The sequence below is a fragment of the Vicugna pacos genome, chromosome 10, assembly GCF_048564905.1.
Source record: "Vicugna pacos chromosome 10, VicPac4, whole genome shotgun sequence".
NCBI lineage: Eukaryota > Metazoa > Chordata > Mammalia > Artiodactyla > Camelidae > Vicugna > Vicugna pacos.
Window position 1 is genome coordinate 71,007,042 of NC_132996.1, and position 18,280 is coordinate 71,025,321.

At 44.8% G+C, this 18,280-nt stretch overlaps 1 protein-coding gene across 7 annotated transcripts in view; it reads right to left on the minus strand.

The window, feature by feature from the left end:
* Positions 1 to 18,280, minus strand: part of TESMIN (testis expressed metallothionein like protein) — a 36,777-nt gene that overhangs the window by 16,185 nt on the left and 2,312 nt on the right. For 3 of the 7 annotated variants that reach the window (XM_072970478.1, XM_006210722.4, XM_072970479.1), the window contains exons 3-6: positions 17,553 to 17,708; positions 15,351 to 15,471; positions 13,566 to 13,642; positions 9,868 to 9,959 (exon numbers count right to left, since the gene is read on the minus strand). In XM_072970478.1, the coding sequence (XP_072826579.1) occupies positions 9,868 to 9,959; positions 13,566 to 13,642; positions 15,351 to 15,471; positions 17,553 to 17,708 (446 nt within the window). The other 4 variants (XR_012076840.1, XR_012076841.1, XM_072970481.1 and 1 more) reach the window with 4 other exon arrangements.

The following is an 18,280-nucleotide window of genomic DNA, read 5'->3' on the forward strand; positions in this document are numbered from 1 at the left end:
CAGATGTACACATGTACTTCTATTCTCAACAGCTGACATTGAACGCATTGCAGATTGTGGGGGAATTTATTAGGGTTTTGCAGTAAATAGTGCCAGACAATTAATTGTACATACAGGAAAAATAATTAGCTCCCTATCTAATACCATTCACAAAAACCAATTTCAGGTGCATCAGGGCCTCAATGACAAAAAGCAGACTTCTAAAACTTTTAGAAGATACTCTAACCTTGGGATATGGCCAGATTTCTTGAACAAGGCACAAAAAGACACAAATAATAAAGACCAGTGAAAATTTAGACTACATTAAATTTCAAAATTCTGTTAATCAAAAGTCACTGATCACTTCAAGTCATGCGTATTGAGTGTCCAGTGAACACTGAACCTCGCGCTAGACACTGGCGATAGTCATAAATAAGACACAGTCCTCCTCATCGTAAGGCTTATGGTCATGCACACACGCTCTTTTCTCAGGGCCAGAATGAGGGCTAGACAGGGTTGAAAACAGTATGTAAAATCAGGATACACACCTTGGCCCCCAACCAAACTTCCACTCCCTTCTTACCACTTACGTGGGCTTCCCTTCTTTGCAAAATTGCTTTCCTCTCCCAGTAGGCTCAGTCAGACTGGTCTGTCCAGTTGGTAACAGCAACAGTGGCAGCAACAAGAGAGCTGGAAAAGCGTCATCCTGGGCTCAGGCTCCCCTACTTGGTGAGTCAGTCAAGATCATGGATGAGAGTGGATGGTGGTCTTTCAGGGTATGCCACAGTCCTGTGGGTCCCTGCTTTGTCACCATCCCCACCCACAGTCTAGGTATTCTTGTACTAGGTGTTTGCATTTGTCCCCCTTCTTCAGTCTACTCTCACCACTGCCTAGGAAACCACAACTGCAGCCATCACTTGAGGTTTGGTGGCTCTTCCCTTGGCTGTGAAACACCAAATCGGCATCATCTATTGAAGATGCTGTCCTTGAGGTACAGATGGTTCCAGTGCTGGCAGGCTGGCAACATTCCAACACCTTGTGGGTAATTCTGCTCTATCACTTAATGAGAAGGTCATGATACTGTTCAAGAAGATACCTGATGCCCTGTGGTACGTTCACTTCCCACAGGCACATTATATCCTAGAATTTTAGTCTTAGTGTTTGAAAAGACCTGAGACGATTTGTTTTCCAAACTCATTCTTCATTCATTGGCATCCCGACAAATCCCCAGCTATATAACACTTTAAAACACTGGATTAAATAAATATTTAAAACATTTTAGATGCATATTTGAGCTGGTAAAAAATTAAAGAAACCTCTCAAAGGCCAAAAAATAGAGAAGTAAAAACTAAAGCTGAAGCCTGCAGCTGTCCCAACAACCAAGGGCCTTGGCTTTAACTGTTCCTCGGAGAAAGAAGGGGGGACAACAGCTATAGTGATGGCAAACAGAACATTTACAACGTGCCAGCCATTACTCTAAGTGTTTGATATATGATAACATATGTGTTTGCATGTTTAATGTATTTATGTATATTAATGCTCAAGGCGTGGGATCAGCTCAAAGATCTACACATAAAGCTGGAACAGTGGAGGGTCTGCACCCAGTGCAAGAATGAACTAGGAAAAATGCCTGCAAAAGAAAGGGCAAGAAAAATGCATCTGGGCATTGGCTTGGAAGGAGGGAGGGCTCAGCTGGGTTTGAGACCTGAATTCATACTAACTGTGTGGCCTAACAAAAAAAATCTTAGCCAAAACTTTCAGGTTGTCCAAACTGAAAGTGCCACCAAGCCCCAAGTAAAAGCAAACTCAGATGTTCTCTGAAGGAATGCACTCTCAAGGTAACCTCAAAGAATTCCCACAGATAAAGTTCTAATGATTGTATTCACGCACACACAAAATCACAAAGTACATGAGGTAACAAGCCATAAAGAGTAAAGATCAAGAAACAAACACCAGAATCAGTAAGCAGAGACTTTAATTCTAGAATTATAAACCACAGAATAGAAATAAAGTATTTTTTAAATTGTAAAACATAAAAGAAGGGATCAAAAGTATAAGTAAGGAACAAGAGACTACCAAAAAATGGCCATGCAGATTTGACCTCCTACTCCACAGAATTCTGCCTAATTAATGAATTAATCCAATTAACCAGAGACTAAAGTTCATTTGAAGAGCAATATCAGAGACTGCTTAATCTATGATTAAAATCTTGATTTAAATTTGATTAGGGTGAAAAAATTAGACCATACAACTGCTCCCCCCAAAAACCCACCCAATATCTCAGCAAAAATTGAATTGAAATGGAAGATGCTTAAAAACTGAGTCTAGATTTGTTTAAAGTCGATATAAGAAAGGTCTAATTAAAATTGCCCTGAAAAATCTCTGTGCTCATAACATAAAACCAAGTCCTTCCTTCAGAGTGCTCACGAAGGAGAGCCCTTTCTCCACCCCACTGCATAGGGGTCCTTCTCACTCTATGAAATTATTGTCCAAAGGTTCAGAATTTACCATTTATGTCCCTGCTTGTATCATAAAAAGCCCTGTTACAAAAGTGGGTTTACAATGAATGCTTTAATAAACTAATCATGAAGGAAATCAATGTTCCAAATGCTTAAAGATTATTTCAACAGTGATGGAAAGTTGATATGAGCTACTTTTAAAATCTTAAAATTATTTTTTAATAAACGGTAAGTTTTTAATAAAATAATCACAAAACATTTATCTACTTTTTAATTGAGTTCACATCAATACCATTTTAATTGTATAGATTCATTTTATCATTTAAAAATAATTTCCAACTTTTTATGGCTAATTGAATAAGAACAAAATTTTGAAGTATATTATTTCAAGTTTTCAGGGTACCCAGAAAAGAACCACAAGGGCACCTCTAGCTCTGTTTGGAGGAGGAAGGCAAAGGGGATGTGTGCAGAGAATGGACCCCTCATCTACCACAGCAAGAAGGCAACAGATCATCTTTACAGATGTGGAAGCAAACCTAGAAAGTCTGAAAACAGAAGTCAGTAAAATGGTAGCTTCCAGGGGGAGTCCAGAGAATGGGAAGAGTGGAGCAGGGTACCATTACTTTCCATCAAAATCCAGATATAGTCACTGACTTTTATCCATGTGTATCTATCACTTTGATTTTTTAAAAATACAATAATGTGGGAGAAGGGTAGATCTCAGTGGTAGAGCACATGCTTAGCATGTACAAGGTCCTGGGTTCAATCCCCAGCACCTCCACTAAAAAGAAAAAAAGAAGAAAAAAATACAATAATATGGTTTTATCTTTATTAATGGACAATTAGTATTAATCCTTCATAACCTTTATCCAGTAGAGACTTCCAATAAAGTAGAACAAATGCACCCTAAGAAAATTACATTCTATTGCCTTGAGAACATGACTTAGCTGTGGGGAGTGGGCAGCTGAAGAAAACTAAGAGCTATTACTGGTGATTATGCCACATTTGATAGAAGAGCAACTAATGGTGACTCCACTCCTATATCTGTTCAGTACGAGTGCCGGTGTCACACGTGGAGAGACAGCGTGGGGTTGCCACCAGCACAAGGTCACAGCTCCTTCACGAAGAAGCTCTGTGTGAGTGAATTTGCCCATTCCTTAGCCTTTCCAAAAACAGCATTTCCAGAGATAACTGGTTTCTTAGTGCTACTGACACCAACCAAACCAGGAAGCACGTGTTAATTTATGGTGGAAATAACAACTCCTCCAGGGCCTGAAATGTCCACATCCTCTATCGAGGGCCCCCTGCTCCTCAGTATGGAGCGACCAGGGAAGCTACATCATTGGTGATGAGCATGGATTTAGAAGTGCAGAGTCACAGAGTGTCATGTGAGGCATGCAGCACATGGCACTTCTTGGAGAAGGCAGTGCTCACATTCCCCGGAGACAGTGCCCATGTCCCCCAGAGGCAGTGCCCACGTCCCCCGGAGATAGTGCCTCCTCTGTCTGGACAGCACTGGAGACACTCTGGACCTCCTTTTCCTTTGTTCAAATGCTGACCAAACCCCCTTGTGATGATAAACTCTTTCTTTAGTGTATCAGTTCCCAATTAATCTGGAAAGCTGCTTCTAGGCAAGAAGCTATTTCTTTGGCTTCTCCATTGCGAGGTAGTCAGTAAGTGAAACCCTTCGTGGAGACTCATCTTATTTCCAAGTCCTTAGGAGTTACCTCTTTGTCCCCAGTCATAGTCAACCCCTTCCTCTAGGCTTCGTGGGTTACGGACCAGCAGTTTAGCGCCCCTGTCCACAGGAACCCACCCCTCTCCTGGCTCTGTCCACTCTAGACACTACCACCTTGTCCTCCACCGCGTCAGAAGTCTCCATCTGGGCAGGCCACTGGCTCGACAGTGTCACAGAGTCCGGGCTTTCCCCTCTGTTCTCCTTCCTCTCACCCCGCTGCGCTTTCAGAAGTCCTGATCAGTTGTCTCCTGGCGTTTCCAGTGCTCAGAGAGGTACGTGACTTGCATTCACAGACTAAACCAATGACAACTCAATATTTACATACAGTCAACCCGGACTTCAGCATTAACTTAAAAAATCAATTTTTTTTCAGTTTTGTTTTGTGAACAAAGTTTCACAGGCTTCTGGATTTTTACCCACTTCTGCGCCCCCTCATCACCAACCCATCAATGGAGCTCTCAGTGACTTCAGGAGGAGCTCTGCAATGGAAAAATCGTGTGGAGACGGTGGTTAGGGTTGTTAGACACTGGGACGAGATGAGAGTCTTCCCTTCCAACAGGTAACTTAGGGCTAGGTAGCCTTTGGGACAGAAAACGGCAGCCCGCAGGAGAAGCTGAGAGCGGGCAGACCACACAGTTGTCTACAAGGGACATGGGACAGGGTGGGAGCGGAACCTCTAGTTCACAGTGCTGTCAGTCACGGTCACTGGCCCGCCTCCTATTTCAGCCACACGGTCCACCCCGGCCCATAAGTCTGCTTCACCATCTGCCCCACCATCCCCTGACTGGGCCTCCCAGGACCTGGCATCCCCTGGGGAGGATATTTCTGAGAAAATTTCAATGTAGAGTAAACTGATTCATCAGACTTAAAAACTAGGATGTGCAAATGTTACAGTTAATGCTCAGCAAGGATGCTGTGTGCCGGGCTTGTCTGAGGGGCTAGAGGATGTAAACCAAACCTGAGAAGAGTCGCACCATCGGAGGTGGCGGAGGCGCTTTTACTGAGTTAGCTGGTCAAGGTGACACCAAGGGATCCTGCTGGGTTTGCGCAGAGTGCGAGTTCTCGTGGCGCTGGTTTACGGTGAGCGTCAGGGCAGGGCTGCTGAGTCTTAGCCGCAGCAGACACGCTGCTAGCCATTCAGGTTTGCCTGGACTCTGCCCCACTTACTTCTAGTCAATAACGAAGGATTTGTGATTACTTACAATTTCAGACACTGGGATTTGGTACAGTTACATGGCTTTTTAGACTTGTGTCCCATGAACCAAGAGTTCCTCTACAAAGATTAAAAAGGAAAAGGTATTCAGATGGTTACTCTTTGAAAAGGGAATTAGCTAAGCCTCTGGTGTTTTTGGACAAATACTGAAAAGCTCAACACCGGATAGATACAGGTATTGTTTATCAGTACCTGGTCATGCGATGGGGTGGTCTGCGTGTTCACAACGTGAAGGAGCCACCCAGCCAGGCCCAGCTCAGCCCAGAGAGCCAGTGGGGTGCTGGGCAGGGTCCTACTGCTGTCCCCTCCCCAAGAAGCCTTCCCTGCATTTATATCCATTGATCTGTGTGTGGCTCCCCACACCAAAAAGCTCTTTTTGTTTTTATTTTTTGTATTTTCCCAAATCTGAACACTAATGGAAAGTATGAATGAAAGAACAACAGATAAGCCATCACTCGCACTGTCACAGCAGCATGAGAACTGTCCGACTAGTACAACCAGCAGTGTCAAAGTGTGTTTTGAATGTGTCATGTGGGCACTGGGGTTCACCCTTCCAACCACGCCTGAGGGGATCAGCCCAGAAGCCATCCTCAGGGGCATCAGAGGAGGAGAGATAATCGTGTGTAGGATGCTGCTACACACGAGGGGCAGCTGCGGGCAGAGAAATCGGGACAAGGTCCCAAGCGTTGCTTACAAATGCTGCTCCCTGTGGGAACTCCCAGGGTTCCCTAAGGGTTGAGGGAATATTGCCAAGGCCAGATGTTTGGTAGATCACAGTGAGGAGGAGGAGGAACATACATGCCAAAACACAACTGTGACCAGGGCTCTCCCTCCTGGGGTGTGTGGCCATCTCCTGTGGCCACCTGCTCCCTGAGGCCACGTGTGCAGCTTCACCTCTGTAACCACTGGCTGCTTCCGACGGGGCAGGGACACCTCTTGGTTTCAGGTTTCCTGCAGGTCTACACCAGTACTTGGCACACACGAAGCTTGCTGTCTCCTGTCACCCCACAGAGCACGGGAATTACCCCAGTTGGAACCAATGCAATGACCTTGAAGGGCATGCTAGGCCAGCCCAACTGCCCTGTGCTCTGTGCCCGAGCACACATGGGTGCCTTTGGTTGGAACTGAGGTCAGCGTAGCCCTCGCTCGGCCCACCTCCCCTCTGCCCCCGCACACTCCACTCATCAGTCCTCCCCGCTACGCTCATGACTATGCTTCTACTTCGTGACCCTCCCCCACCCTGCCATTTGAAACAGGGAGTGGTGACTGGCGCACAGATGAGCTGCTAAGCCTTACTTCTGGAGATGTATCTCATTTCTAAAATAATGTCCCCATGCTATGTCACGGAATGCTATACTAATTTATTCTGCATCGGGTTAGTTTTCCCCTTTGTAGGCCGGAGAGCTGCAGCCTTCCTTCCTCTCGGTGCCTGGAAGTGGCAGATCCGGCTACACTGCCCCTGCCCACCCGTCGTGGATCGGACATGGGCTGTCAGGGGAGGGGGACGTGGCACCCACTTCACTGCTCTCACCCAGCCTTCAGCCCTGCCTCTAAAATGGGATGGGGTACATGGAGACACTCCAGTGGTGACTTGCCATAACCGTGGAAGGAGAGAGTGTCTACGCTGTCAGCAAGATGCCAACAGGCATTTACTAAGAGGTCATCATGTGGCCAGGACTGTCCTAAGTGCTGCAGGGGAACGCCAAAAAAATATATATATATGTGTGTGTATATATGTATATGTATATGTATATGTATATGTATATGTGTATGTATATGTATTGGTACAGTGCCTGTCCTGGAGGAATCCATCAAATAATTTGGGACATGATATATACACAATTGAGAAATTAGAGAATAGCTGAAATTATAGAATCAACTATCAAATTGAAACTGATTGTAAATGATACAAAATTCAGAGGCAGGATAGTTTTATAAAGCTATAAAAACAAAATACTTCTGAAGGAAGTAGAACTTGACATCAACTTTCAAGGGTGTGAAGGTTTTTGTTATCCAACAAAAGGATGTTGAAACAGCTGCATGAGCAAAGACGCCATGTTAGGGATGAGCACAGAGCGCCTGAAGGGACAGCAAGGGGACAGGCTGATTGTGATGGACCACACTGGGAAAAAACTTCCATGGGTCTAATAATGTTTGACCACTTTCTTCTGCCAATTTGAAAATTAAAGAGAAGAGATCTGCACAAGTTTGCCTCAGAGAATCATTATAAATACACTGTACCACAACGAGATATGACCTCATCTTTAAGTAAAAATTTCCAGAAGCAGACTCTTGAATATTCTTTATTATAATGTTCATTATTTTACCAAAAATAATAGCATCAATGATGTATGAAACAGAATTTCATGTAATCTGATTGATAATCAGATCATTAAAGCTATGCAGAGTGACAGGATGTGAATTTTGATTAATATGATAAGCTAGTTAATAAGTTAGCCAGCTCACCATCTGCCTCTAAAGAATGGTGACGGGGCGAATTTACCCACGTGGACTACTGGCCGTAGGCCCAAGCTGGCCTTCTTCCGTGTCATCTACTAGAGTAGAATGTTTAAACCATATTGGGCTGAATTTCCTTTCTGATATCTTCAGACCTAATCTGACCTCGTTATCTTGTGGAAGTCAAAAGAAAAAAAAAAGCCAAACAATGCATCTAAAAAGGTGAAGAGGTACAGCAAGTCAGGTGTGGCTGGGACTCGTACAGAGTGAACCCACCAGCGGTGTTCCGACTGCTCTCTCACTGCAAGTGATAAGCCGGTAGAGATTCCAGGACACCCGTCAGCACTGTGGATATTGACATAAAAATCATCTGGCTGATTGAGTGCAAGGACATCAAATCAACTAATTATTTGCAGCAAAAAAATCACCAAAACAAAGCTCATGTTGTTCCTGGCACATCATTTATAATAGAGAAATAGCTTATGATCTGCGTAATTACTTCACAGTAAAGAAAACCTCATAGAGACTGGGAAAGTGGGGGACAGGAGGGGGAAGAAACACACTGCAGTGAAAACTTGCTCACAACTGCTCCTCTGTGGAAACCTACATCAGCTACGACACAGAGAAACCTCAGATGGCACTGTAGCTCTGAGAGCACACACTTGAAATAAAATATTAGAAGCACCAAATCCCCTTAATGTTCTAGACACAGTAAAGCACATGGTGGTACAAAGCTGTGGGCCAGATGCTCCCAGATTACAAGAAAGGTCAAGTGAGTATCTGCAGGATTGTAACATCTTAGGTCACACGGTGTGACCAGAGAGCTCATACTACCAGGAGCACCCAGAAGTTGTTTACATAGTTTTTGTTTTGACCAGAAGTGTTAAGAGCCACAATTATAGGACCAATTACAATAATAGCAACCACGCCCTGGCTGGTCCATGACACCAAGAGAGTGAGGCAAGGACAAAGGCCCCGGACAGTCTTATCCCATCACATTAATTGAAAGTCATCAACTGACGTGGCCCTGATTACAACCAGCTCAAAGACCAACTGCTGAAACTGAAGCAGTGAATTACATGAGCAACTGACACTTTTCAGAGAGGACGGACGCAGAGGTGAGTATTAATTGAATTCATGTGTCTCCAGAACTCTTCCAGATGGTTCACCTTTCACACTGCCCTGCACAACTCTCCTCACACCAATGCCACAGTGAAGGTGCACCTGGTGGCAGACACTTCAGGAGCCTGGAATCATGAGAGGCCACAGCTGACCTTCCGTAAATTGCCTGACCTGATTTCTTTCAGGTCCTCAGATGTCCATCTGCATTAGACTGTGTGCCCTAAAACTTTTGGAATCAGGAAGAGACTGATCTTCATAACCAACTAAAGGGCTCAGTGAACAGAAAGGGCTGCCCTGTCCGCTGGTAGCATATGAATGTTACCTCCACAAACAGTTTCGACCAGCTTGGTTAGTTTAATTAGTTGCAATTATAGACATGAGTTTAAAATGGCAAGACAAGGTCACAGATAAGTGCTGCCACGTCCACGAGGAGACCACGTGCCTTGACACCTGCCACTCAGCATGAGCTTACCACACAGGGACCGAAGCTGGCAGGGGCAGCCCGTAAAGGCACAGTAAGACCACTGGCGACATGAAGTGACTGCCACGCCATTACTTACGTTGATGACAGCAAACAAGAAAGAGAGCAGCTAAGTTTAAACCAATGTGAAATCCAGACAGAGCTGTGAATGGCAGCAAGCCTCCGAAGCGCTGACACCGGCAGTGGACAGAGATGGAAGCAAATGGAGGCTACAGGTCAGCCCCTGCTGCAACCACCAGCCAGACACGCACAGCAGCACTGCTAGTACACTGCTTCACGTCAAACTGGCGTTCCAGGAGTCGTGAAAGTTTGCAGGTAAAGCTAATTTTAAAACTCAGAAGAAAATCACAAATGTACCCAAGAGACTCTTAAACTCTTACATTAAAGTAAGTGACAGCTGATTGCTTTTAATCCTTACCCAGCCAAAGTTATATTTGGTGGTCCTGGAAGAGTTGATCCCGAGGGGAAAGCAGACCCACTGACTACGGATGGTAAGGCTGTATTATCCAGCTGTTTAAAGGCAAAGGAAAGCATATTTTGAATTAGTAAACATCTTAAGAGTTTATTCCAGTCAGCCCCTAAGTACAGATAAAAACGATTCTTTTTCCACAATCCCTTTACAACAGTGTCTGGGCCCTGATACCCCCATGATGTGACTAGTACCTGAGCAGGTTCCAGCCAAGGCTTTTCAGCAGCAGTGGGAGGAGCCCAGCCCTAGTCAGCTCACAGCCCCACCCGACCACAGGACGCCCCCGGTGAGAAAGCCCTGACTGTGGACAAAGGGACATGGGTTAGGGCTTCAGGGCCAGGCCATCCACAAGATGACCAGCAGTACACACAGCTGTCAGTTGGCTGGTCAGTGACACTGCAATGGACATCGTATTCATTTTTATGAACTACACATTGTGAACTAAATTCAGTTGCAAATTTCTGTAAACTTCAAATGTTCTTTAATTATTATTATATTCTTGGTATAACACAAGAGATCTTGACATTTTCATCTAGTCATGACTTTTTCATCTAGTCATGAAAAACTTTGTAGTCTATTTTAACAAATTCAGAAGCAATGTCATAATCTCGGCATTTCCATGTCCTTTGTTTCTCATTTTCCTTTAAATTATCCACTAGCATGACTCACAAGGAGAGGAAAGGGTGGTAAAATTAATACTGAACTAATTTTCTTCTTATCAGAATCTTGAAGAAATTTAAAGCATTGACTACATCTAGGTTTTGAGATTATTTGCATAAACCACAGTTAAACATCCTGTCCTGGTCTCTTCCTTCCCTGAAGACTTGAAATTAAAAAATAAATTTTGTTTAAGAAGCATAGTCTTGGAAAACACATTTTACTCATCTTCCTCCTTTTCTCTCTTCTGCCTCTTTTTAAACTGTGTGCAATCACTCCCCGTTGGGGCCTGAAGACACTGAGAAACCAGCCTGGGTCCCACTCCTTCATTACAAATCCCCCCAAGTCCCACGGGAGTCACCCCAGGGCCCCTCCTTGGGTCTGGCTGAGAGCTGAGGACTCTGCTCTCCTTTCGGGTCACTGGAGGGGGTGTTCACAAGTTACTGTTTCTTTTACAGTCACCCAGACACCTACTGGGTGGACGTCTGCAGGTAGCAGTGCAGAGTTTTGCATTCTTTTGGAGAAAGGATTTCAAGTTCTTGGGGTTGAGGCAATTCTCTGCATAAACCAGATACAATTTCTCTTTTTCTCCTTTGCTTATTTAGCCCCAAAGTAAAGCAGAGAAAAAGAGACATCTTTTAAGCACTACATAGGTAGTAAATCTAGGGCAACTTAATCCTAGAATCTATGACTTTCCTCGGCAACATCTGGCGGCCTGGGATAGAAGTAAACTCTAAGGTATCGCTTTTCTCTGTCACAACACCTAAAATGCAGATTCTGTGTCAGTGAGTCTGGGGTGGAGCCTGAGATCCTACATTTCTCACAGGCTTCTGGGGCTTCCCATGCTTCTGGTCCACACACCACACTTGCAGCAGCGAAGCGCTGAAGAATATACAGCACTGGGGTTTGGCAAGGAAGCAAGGGGCCCTAGCGATGCAGCAAGGGCGCGGCTAACGTAACTGCCCACGCTGCGTACGGCCCACCCTGGATGACAAGCCAGGGGAGCCAAAATGAGAACAAGAATAAACACAGCTGAGGGAGAGTGCAGGGGAAGGGAAGGAGGTTGTGGCCCAAAGGGCCTTTCAGTGCATGATCTTAGCGGTGGGACAGCAAGTCCGACGTGTGCCCCACCGACTGGGGCTGAAACTGTCAAGGAGGCGGGTGGCGTGGAGGAGGCCAGGAGGGAGAGGCCCCCGAGCCCCAACAACAGAGACTCTGTATGTGGTGCTCGCGGCATCACAGTTCACTCATCTCCTTCCCTGATTAACACTCTCGCCCTTCCTGGCTCATGGATCATTTGAGAAAGATTTATTTACTCTCTCAGCAAATAGTTAACTCTATTTATGTCCACTGCCTGAGAGATCTCCTCTAGCCTCGGGGTGTTCAGTGCCATCCACACGCTGGCAACTTCGTCCCTCCAGCCCAGTCCTTCGTCACTCTGGACGCCAGACCTGTGTATCCTACACAACGTCATCATGCGTGTGTCTGAGAGACACCTCACATTTAACATTCCAAATGGAGCTCCTAGCCTCCCTCACAAAACTTGCACCATCACATCGCTCTTGAGGGAAGCTCCATCTTTCCGCTAGTTCAGGCGGAAGGACCTGGGACGTCCCTGACCCCTCTGTTCCTCTCATGGCCCACAACCAGTCCCTCAGCAAACCCTGCTGGCTTAGCCTTGAAAGTATCCTGACAAGCTGTTTCTCGCCTCCGCTGCCACCTCCTGGTCAGGGCCACCACGGTCTCTGACGCAGACCATTCCACCAGCAGGTATACCTGCTCTCACTTCGTCCTGCCTCAGGGCCAGCCCCCTTTCAAGCAGAGAGAAAACACAGGCCTTCCGTCATGTCCCTCATCTCTGTCATCTCTGGCTTCCTCCTGCTACCTTCCTCTTGCTCGCTCCGTCCCAGCCCCACTGGCCTCCTTGCTGTCTCCACCGCAGGCTGAACCTGTGCTGTGCTGTTCCCCCTGCCTGGAATGTTCTTCTGTGTGATAGTCACATGGTTCACCCCTCCTCTTTTTCAAGACTTTGTTCAAATGTCACCTTCTCAGCGGAGCCAGTTGTGACCACCCTGTGCAACCTGCCTTCCTCCCCTAGGCCCCATCCCCCAGTGCCCATCCACTGCTCTTCCAGCATGCAATACAATTTCCTGATTAGATTTCCTTATTGTCTGTCTCTCACACAAACATATAAGCTGCAGGAGGGTAGAGCTGTATGTTTTGATTTCTTTTGGGGGGTTCACTTAGCATTAGCTCCCTGATGTAACCCAAGTGCTAGGACCAGGGCCACCCTATTGAAGGTCACCCTGTATGAATGCCCATACATGCTGGCCTTGTCCCAGCTCTCAGGTCACAAACAAGAATCACAGGATCTCTGCTCCTTTAGAGCTTGCATCCCCGTGGGTGGATGCAGGCAAACAAACAGCCAACTGAAGAGCGCAAGACAGTGACAGTGCTGTGCGGAGAATCAAACAGGCGCTGTGACAGCGACTGGCTGTCTGCACTGGGGAGTTGCAGAAGACTTCCGGGGAAGTGACATTTTACAGCAAGACTTAGGGAAAAGAGCACATTTGTCTTATATTAACTCTTGCATATTATGGTGTAATCATAAAAGCATCTTAAACTTTTAAAGCTATTTCCTTAACCCTGAGGATGGTGAGGGATGTTCTAGACCAAGTGGGAGGTACATGCCGATGGGTGGCAGGACCACAAAGGACAAGCTCAGCAAATGGGGTGGAATTATGGCCTGGAGGCTGTGGGAAGGGGCCAGGCATTTTCACGAGTTGGCAGAGAATGGGGTCTTAGACTCACTCCGCTACCCCCAGTGACTGACACAGGGGTGAAGGTGTTAAACTCTCAGTGTATGTTTCACTGCTGATTGTAAGATGCAGGATAGATTATATTTTCTGAGTAATTCCAACTTCGACAATTGAAATTTCAAGAAACAATAATGCCCCATTGTACTTTTTTTTATTAAAACAATGACTTACTTGTTGTGTAATGAGATTTAATTTTGCTGGTACTGGCAAAAATCTTCCTACTAAAGTAGTCATAGGTTTAGGGGCATCTGTAAGGAAGACAATTGCAATTAATTGACAGCACATATTGTTCCTTTTCCACTTGCACATGGAAGAAAGTACAAAAATGATCATGTGTCAAGAGTTTAACATGTGCAAAGTCACTTGTCTTGATCTTATTTATGTTTTCTATAAAACCTTTCCGTTTTTCAATGTCTTGGGGTTTTTGTTTTTTTCTTCTTACTACACCCTTTTTCTTTGTCATAATGCTACTTAACTTGACCTTCCAGGGACAGTTTACTACGCTAAAAAGTGCCAGTACTGCCCAGGCTCCCAAGCTGCGTGCCAAGGTGCCCTGGAGCGCCGCAGCATGCTCGCCAGGGAGGCACTCGGTATGTCACGTTCACAAGGAAAGCAGTGTCCTCCAGAGGACAGCACATGGATGACTTTCAGTTTATGTGTCTTCTTTCTTCACATGCTTACAAACTTACTAGGATGTAAACACTTACTAGGCGATTGGGACCAAACTACTTATGACTGAAACTGATAGCTATTTCTTTGGCCTAAGGGTGCTGTGAAAAACATTGCTGAGACACTAAGGGCTCAGTAAAACTCCAGGTTTGTGAGTCAAGGTGGCAGGAGGAATGTGTCTTAAGTCTCCTGATCACCCACCAGGTAACACATTTCCTGCTCCAGGCAGGTGTATCCTAGAGTGGTGTTACCTTGAGACTTCAGCAACAGAGTGCACTTATTTAATGCTGGTATTTAGTGTGTACACTGTGTAACACAGGAGATTGGGCTGTGTGTGCATGGCAGAGGGAGGGTATGATGACATGACAAGGAAATAGATTTGGAGAACACTAAGTAAAGCTTCCTTCTATGGGTCTAAACGCATTAGGATGTTGTCATGTTTTCAAGAGGAAGGGAATTAGCAAAGACCCCTCCTCTGCCTGTGTGGGGATCAGATGTAGCTTTGACCCACCGGGAGTGGAGCCGGAAGGTCCATGGCTGGTGTAAAGCAAAGGCCTTCCGGGAGCACTTTGCATCCTAGAAAAGTGAATGTCTTAAAGGCATGTTATCTGTCCCTGGATAAAGAGGCCATCAGGATAAAACAGGAGATACACTCTTTTTGCCCTGGACTCCAAAGGCCCATTGAAATGACATTTGGATTTAATATTGATTTAAATTGTTGGCAAGGTCTGTAAATCATCTGATAATGAAATATTCTGGTTAACTCAGCTTTAGAATAACATGATTATGTATATAGTACACACAGAGATGCCCAGTTTTTAAGAATTAGTGTCTAATTTTGTAAACACAATCTTAAAACTATGTCATTTAGTCTTTCTTTAATCATTCATAAGTCATTTAATGATAATCAAGTACTTACAGGTCATCTATTATTATTGCACCAGTTTAAAGGAGTTTCTGAGTAAACGATTGGCAGATAAATCAGCATTTGATATGATTATTTCAGAGCTCATGGTGATTAAAGCAGAGTGATAGTTCTCACTGATTACATGAAAACATTGACATGAAAATGTGTATAGCTTACACCACATCTGAACAGTCAACCTGCCACCAGATCTGGACAAGGCGGATATTTCAACCCAGGCACCTGCAGCCACACCCACTTGTGGCTCTCCGCAACTAGCAGAAGTGGAGGACAGCTCTCCAAGCATTTGAGATAGTCAATATAATACTCACTTACCAACTTCCATATGATATGTGATATATTTTTATTAATTTACTTTGTACCTGACTGTAGATAATTATTTTGGTCTTGATACTGAGGAACCAAATGAAGTGCTTTTAGTTCTCTTGTGCCAGAATTGTCTATACACAGCATTTGTGTACCCCCTTTCAACTGACATATCACCTAAAATGAAAAATAATGATCAGGTTTTATTTTTTAAAAGATATCCAGCAATATGAATCTAAGTAAACTTTAATCTGAGAAAACAGCTTTAATCCAGAATTTAAGTTCTAATGGAAAATGGCAAATTATAGATGTGTTCTCCATTTCTTACTCTGCAATAGCACGCTCTGTGAGGTATCACAGGGCAAAAAGTCCCTTGGGAGGTATTTTCTGAGATGTGTTCAGGGTGCTAAGAGAAGGTCCTGCTCACGGTTTTCCCTACAGGTGTCTTACCGATGAGGCTCAGGGTAAAGAAGGGGTGACTGTGAACAGAGCTTCCTTCCCCTGCCCATTACTCCATGGTCTACAGGGATGGAGAGAGTGTGTTGGACCCCAGCCCCACTCAGACTCAGTTAACTATAAGAAGGACTCTGTCCCTCTGACCCCATCTCTGTAGCTGGACAGATACTTAGAATAATCTTTAATTTTATAACAGTTGTTCTTTTCCACCACTTCCACATGTTATAATTTAACACGTATGGTTTTTAAAAATATCCATTGATTTTATTTTCTAAAAGTACAGTTTAGAAAGGTTACTTTAAGAATGGGAAAATTCTAAGAAGACACATCAATCTCTCTTGGCCTGACAGGCACTCTCAGATCACCTAGTTGGATTCCGACCATAAATCAGTGCCAGTGAGCCAGGTGAGTCCATCAGGCAATCACACTGATCAAGCCCAGCATAGATGGAGCCCTCACTGCGTGCAGCCCTGTCCATGGCAATGCGGCCTGAATACGAGGCAAGAGAAGTCATCGTCTCTGCCTGCACATAGCTTCTAATTCTGAGGGTAAAACCACAAACACCCAGAGAAGCAGTGGTTTTTGCCTTTAGGTTGCCTTTGGGTTTCCTAGACAGGAAAATCCAAATAAGCATAAAGGATCAATGTTACCAAAATTACAGACGTAGAGCCTTTGTTAACACGGTGCTGATCATTGGGTCAAAACTTCAGATCACCTTGACATTGGATAAGAGGCCAACATTCATGTTTGGTTGGAATTTTATTTGTATTTAGAGGATACAGTTATAATCTCGCCCACACAGGTGCACAAACTGGAAGAAGGACCCAGAGTGGACTCTCCAGGCCTCTGTCCATTGCACAATTCTGGGCTCTGTCCTGCCCTTTTCAGGAGCATGGTAACATTACTCAGGGGTCTGCTGTAATTGGAAGAGCTCTTGTCCTGCTATGCAGTCCAGGTATCCTTGCAAACTCTGCCCTCAGAACCCACGGGCCTGAGGAGAACCATGGACAGAGGCGAGGACTGCTGTATGCCACAGCAAACCACAGTTCATGATGAGCCCATTTTAAAGTATTTTCTAGTTAAAGCATATGCTTTAGAGCTATGGCCTCATTTCCCCAAATGAACAGCTGCTGAGGGCAAGGCAATTGCTGGTTCTTTGAACTCTTTGCTAAAATGATGCTTCAGGCAAGATTCCCTGTCTTCCCTCCTTCCCAGTCCTCATCACTGAAACCTGGCGTCCTCGATGACCCACTTATAAGCAGACTATGTAACATCTTTGTTTTCTTATCCGTAAGATGTAGATAAAAATAATGCCTACCCTACAGAGTTGATGGGAGGATTAAATGGAGTTACAAGCATGTAAAACTGCCACATAAGCCGCAGATGTTACTGATTACCTATCGTACACAAGTGTTAGTCGGTGTTAGGAATCTGAAGGTAGGCAGGGAGGAAGGTAGCCTCTGTAGTAGCCTCACCGCCCCCTGACATGCCTGACCTCACAGCTCAGGGGCTGTCCCACTCCTGGTATGCACTGAGCGATGTGACCTGTAGTTTCTCTCCTTAATGAATACAGCAATGTCCTAATCTTTGTTTGATTTACTAAGACCAAGTAGAAATGAGAACCTTAGATGTGAAAGAAACATAAGAAAGCCTCTTTTGATAAATGAGACCAAAATGCTGATTTAACAAGGAAACAGAAGGAAAACCAATGACTGAAATAACTATTACTGTTGACTTAGTAATGAGAAGGGGTAAACACTTAAAATAATGTTGGTCAGATACATTTTCTCTGGCATAGTTACCATTGGGTTCGAGTCCTTCTGGGAGCAGCCAGAGGCATCCTCTCTTTCCTGTGATGACGAGAACTTGCCACAGGACTCCTGGGCAAGAGGGCTCTGAAAAGTTGCTTCCTCCAGGTTGTTACTCGTAATCGAACCACCGGCTTCCTTTATTTCAACCTGAAAAAGCAAATGTTATTTTAGAAATCACATTGTGGAAGCTGGATTTTGCAGTCGCATAATCTAGAAAATTCTTTACAGAAGTTACCTTTTTAAAGTAAAATGCACCCTTACCCTTAGTGCCTCTCTTCTGCACTATTATTCCCTCTATGGGGCAGCAAGATAGGGTGACAAGTATCTGACCCGCCTCCCTGGGGATTGGGGACCCTGGGGACCATAACCATCTGCCCACGAGATGTGGACATGTGATTTTGATGTGGCCCTCTTGCTGTTTCAGAAACACAGTATAAGTAACTTGAGAAGGTTCCATGGCTGGTCAGCTGCCCCTCCAGCTGCTGGACAGCCCCTGCTCTAAGGGAGCTGGCTGCCTTGTGGGACCTTCCTTAAAACTGCCTGAAATGCTGATCCTCTAGCACCGTTCTTAGAGTGCGCTCATTAGGTTGTATTAGATGTTCCAGTTGATTGCTTTGCTTTTTCCTCAAGAAGCTTGAAATCCTTGCTGACATTTTAGTAATATTTATATTGTAACTTACAACATATTTATAGTAATGTTTATAATTAAATAGTAGAGC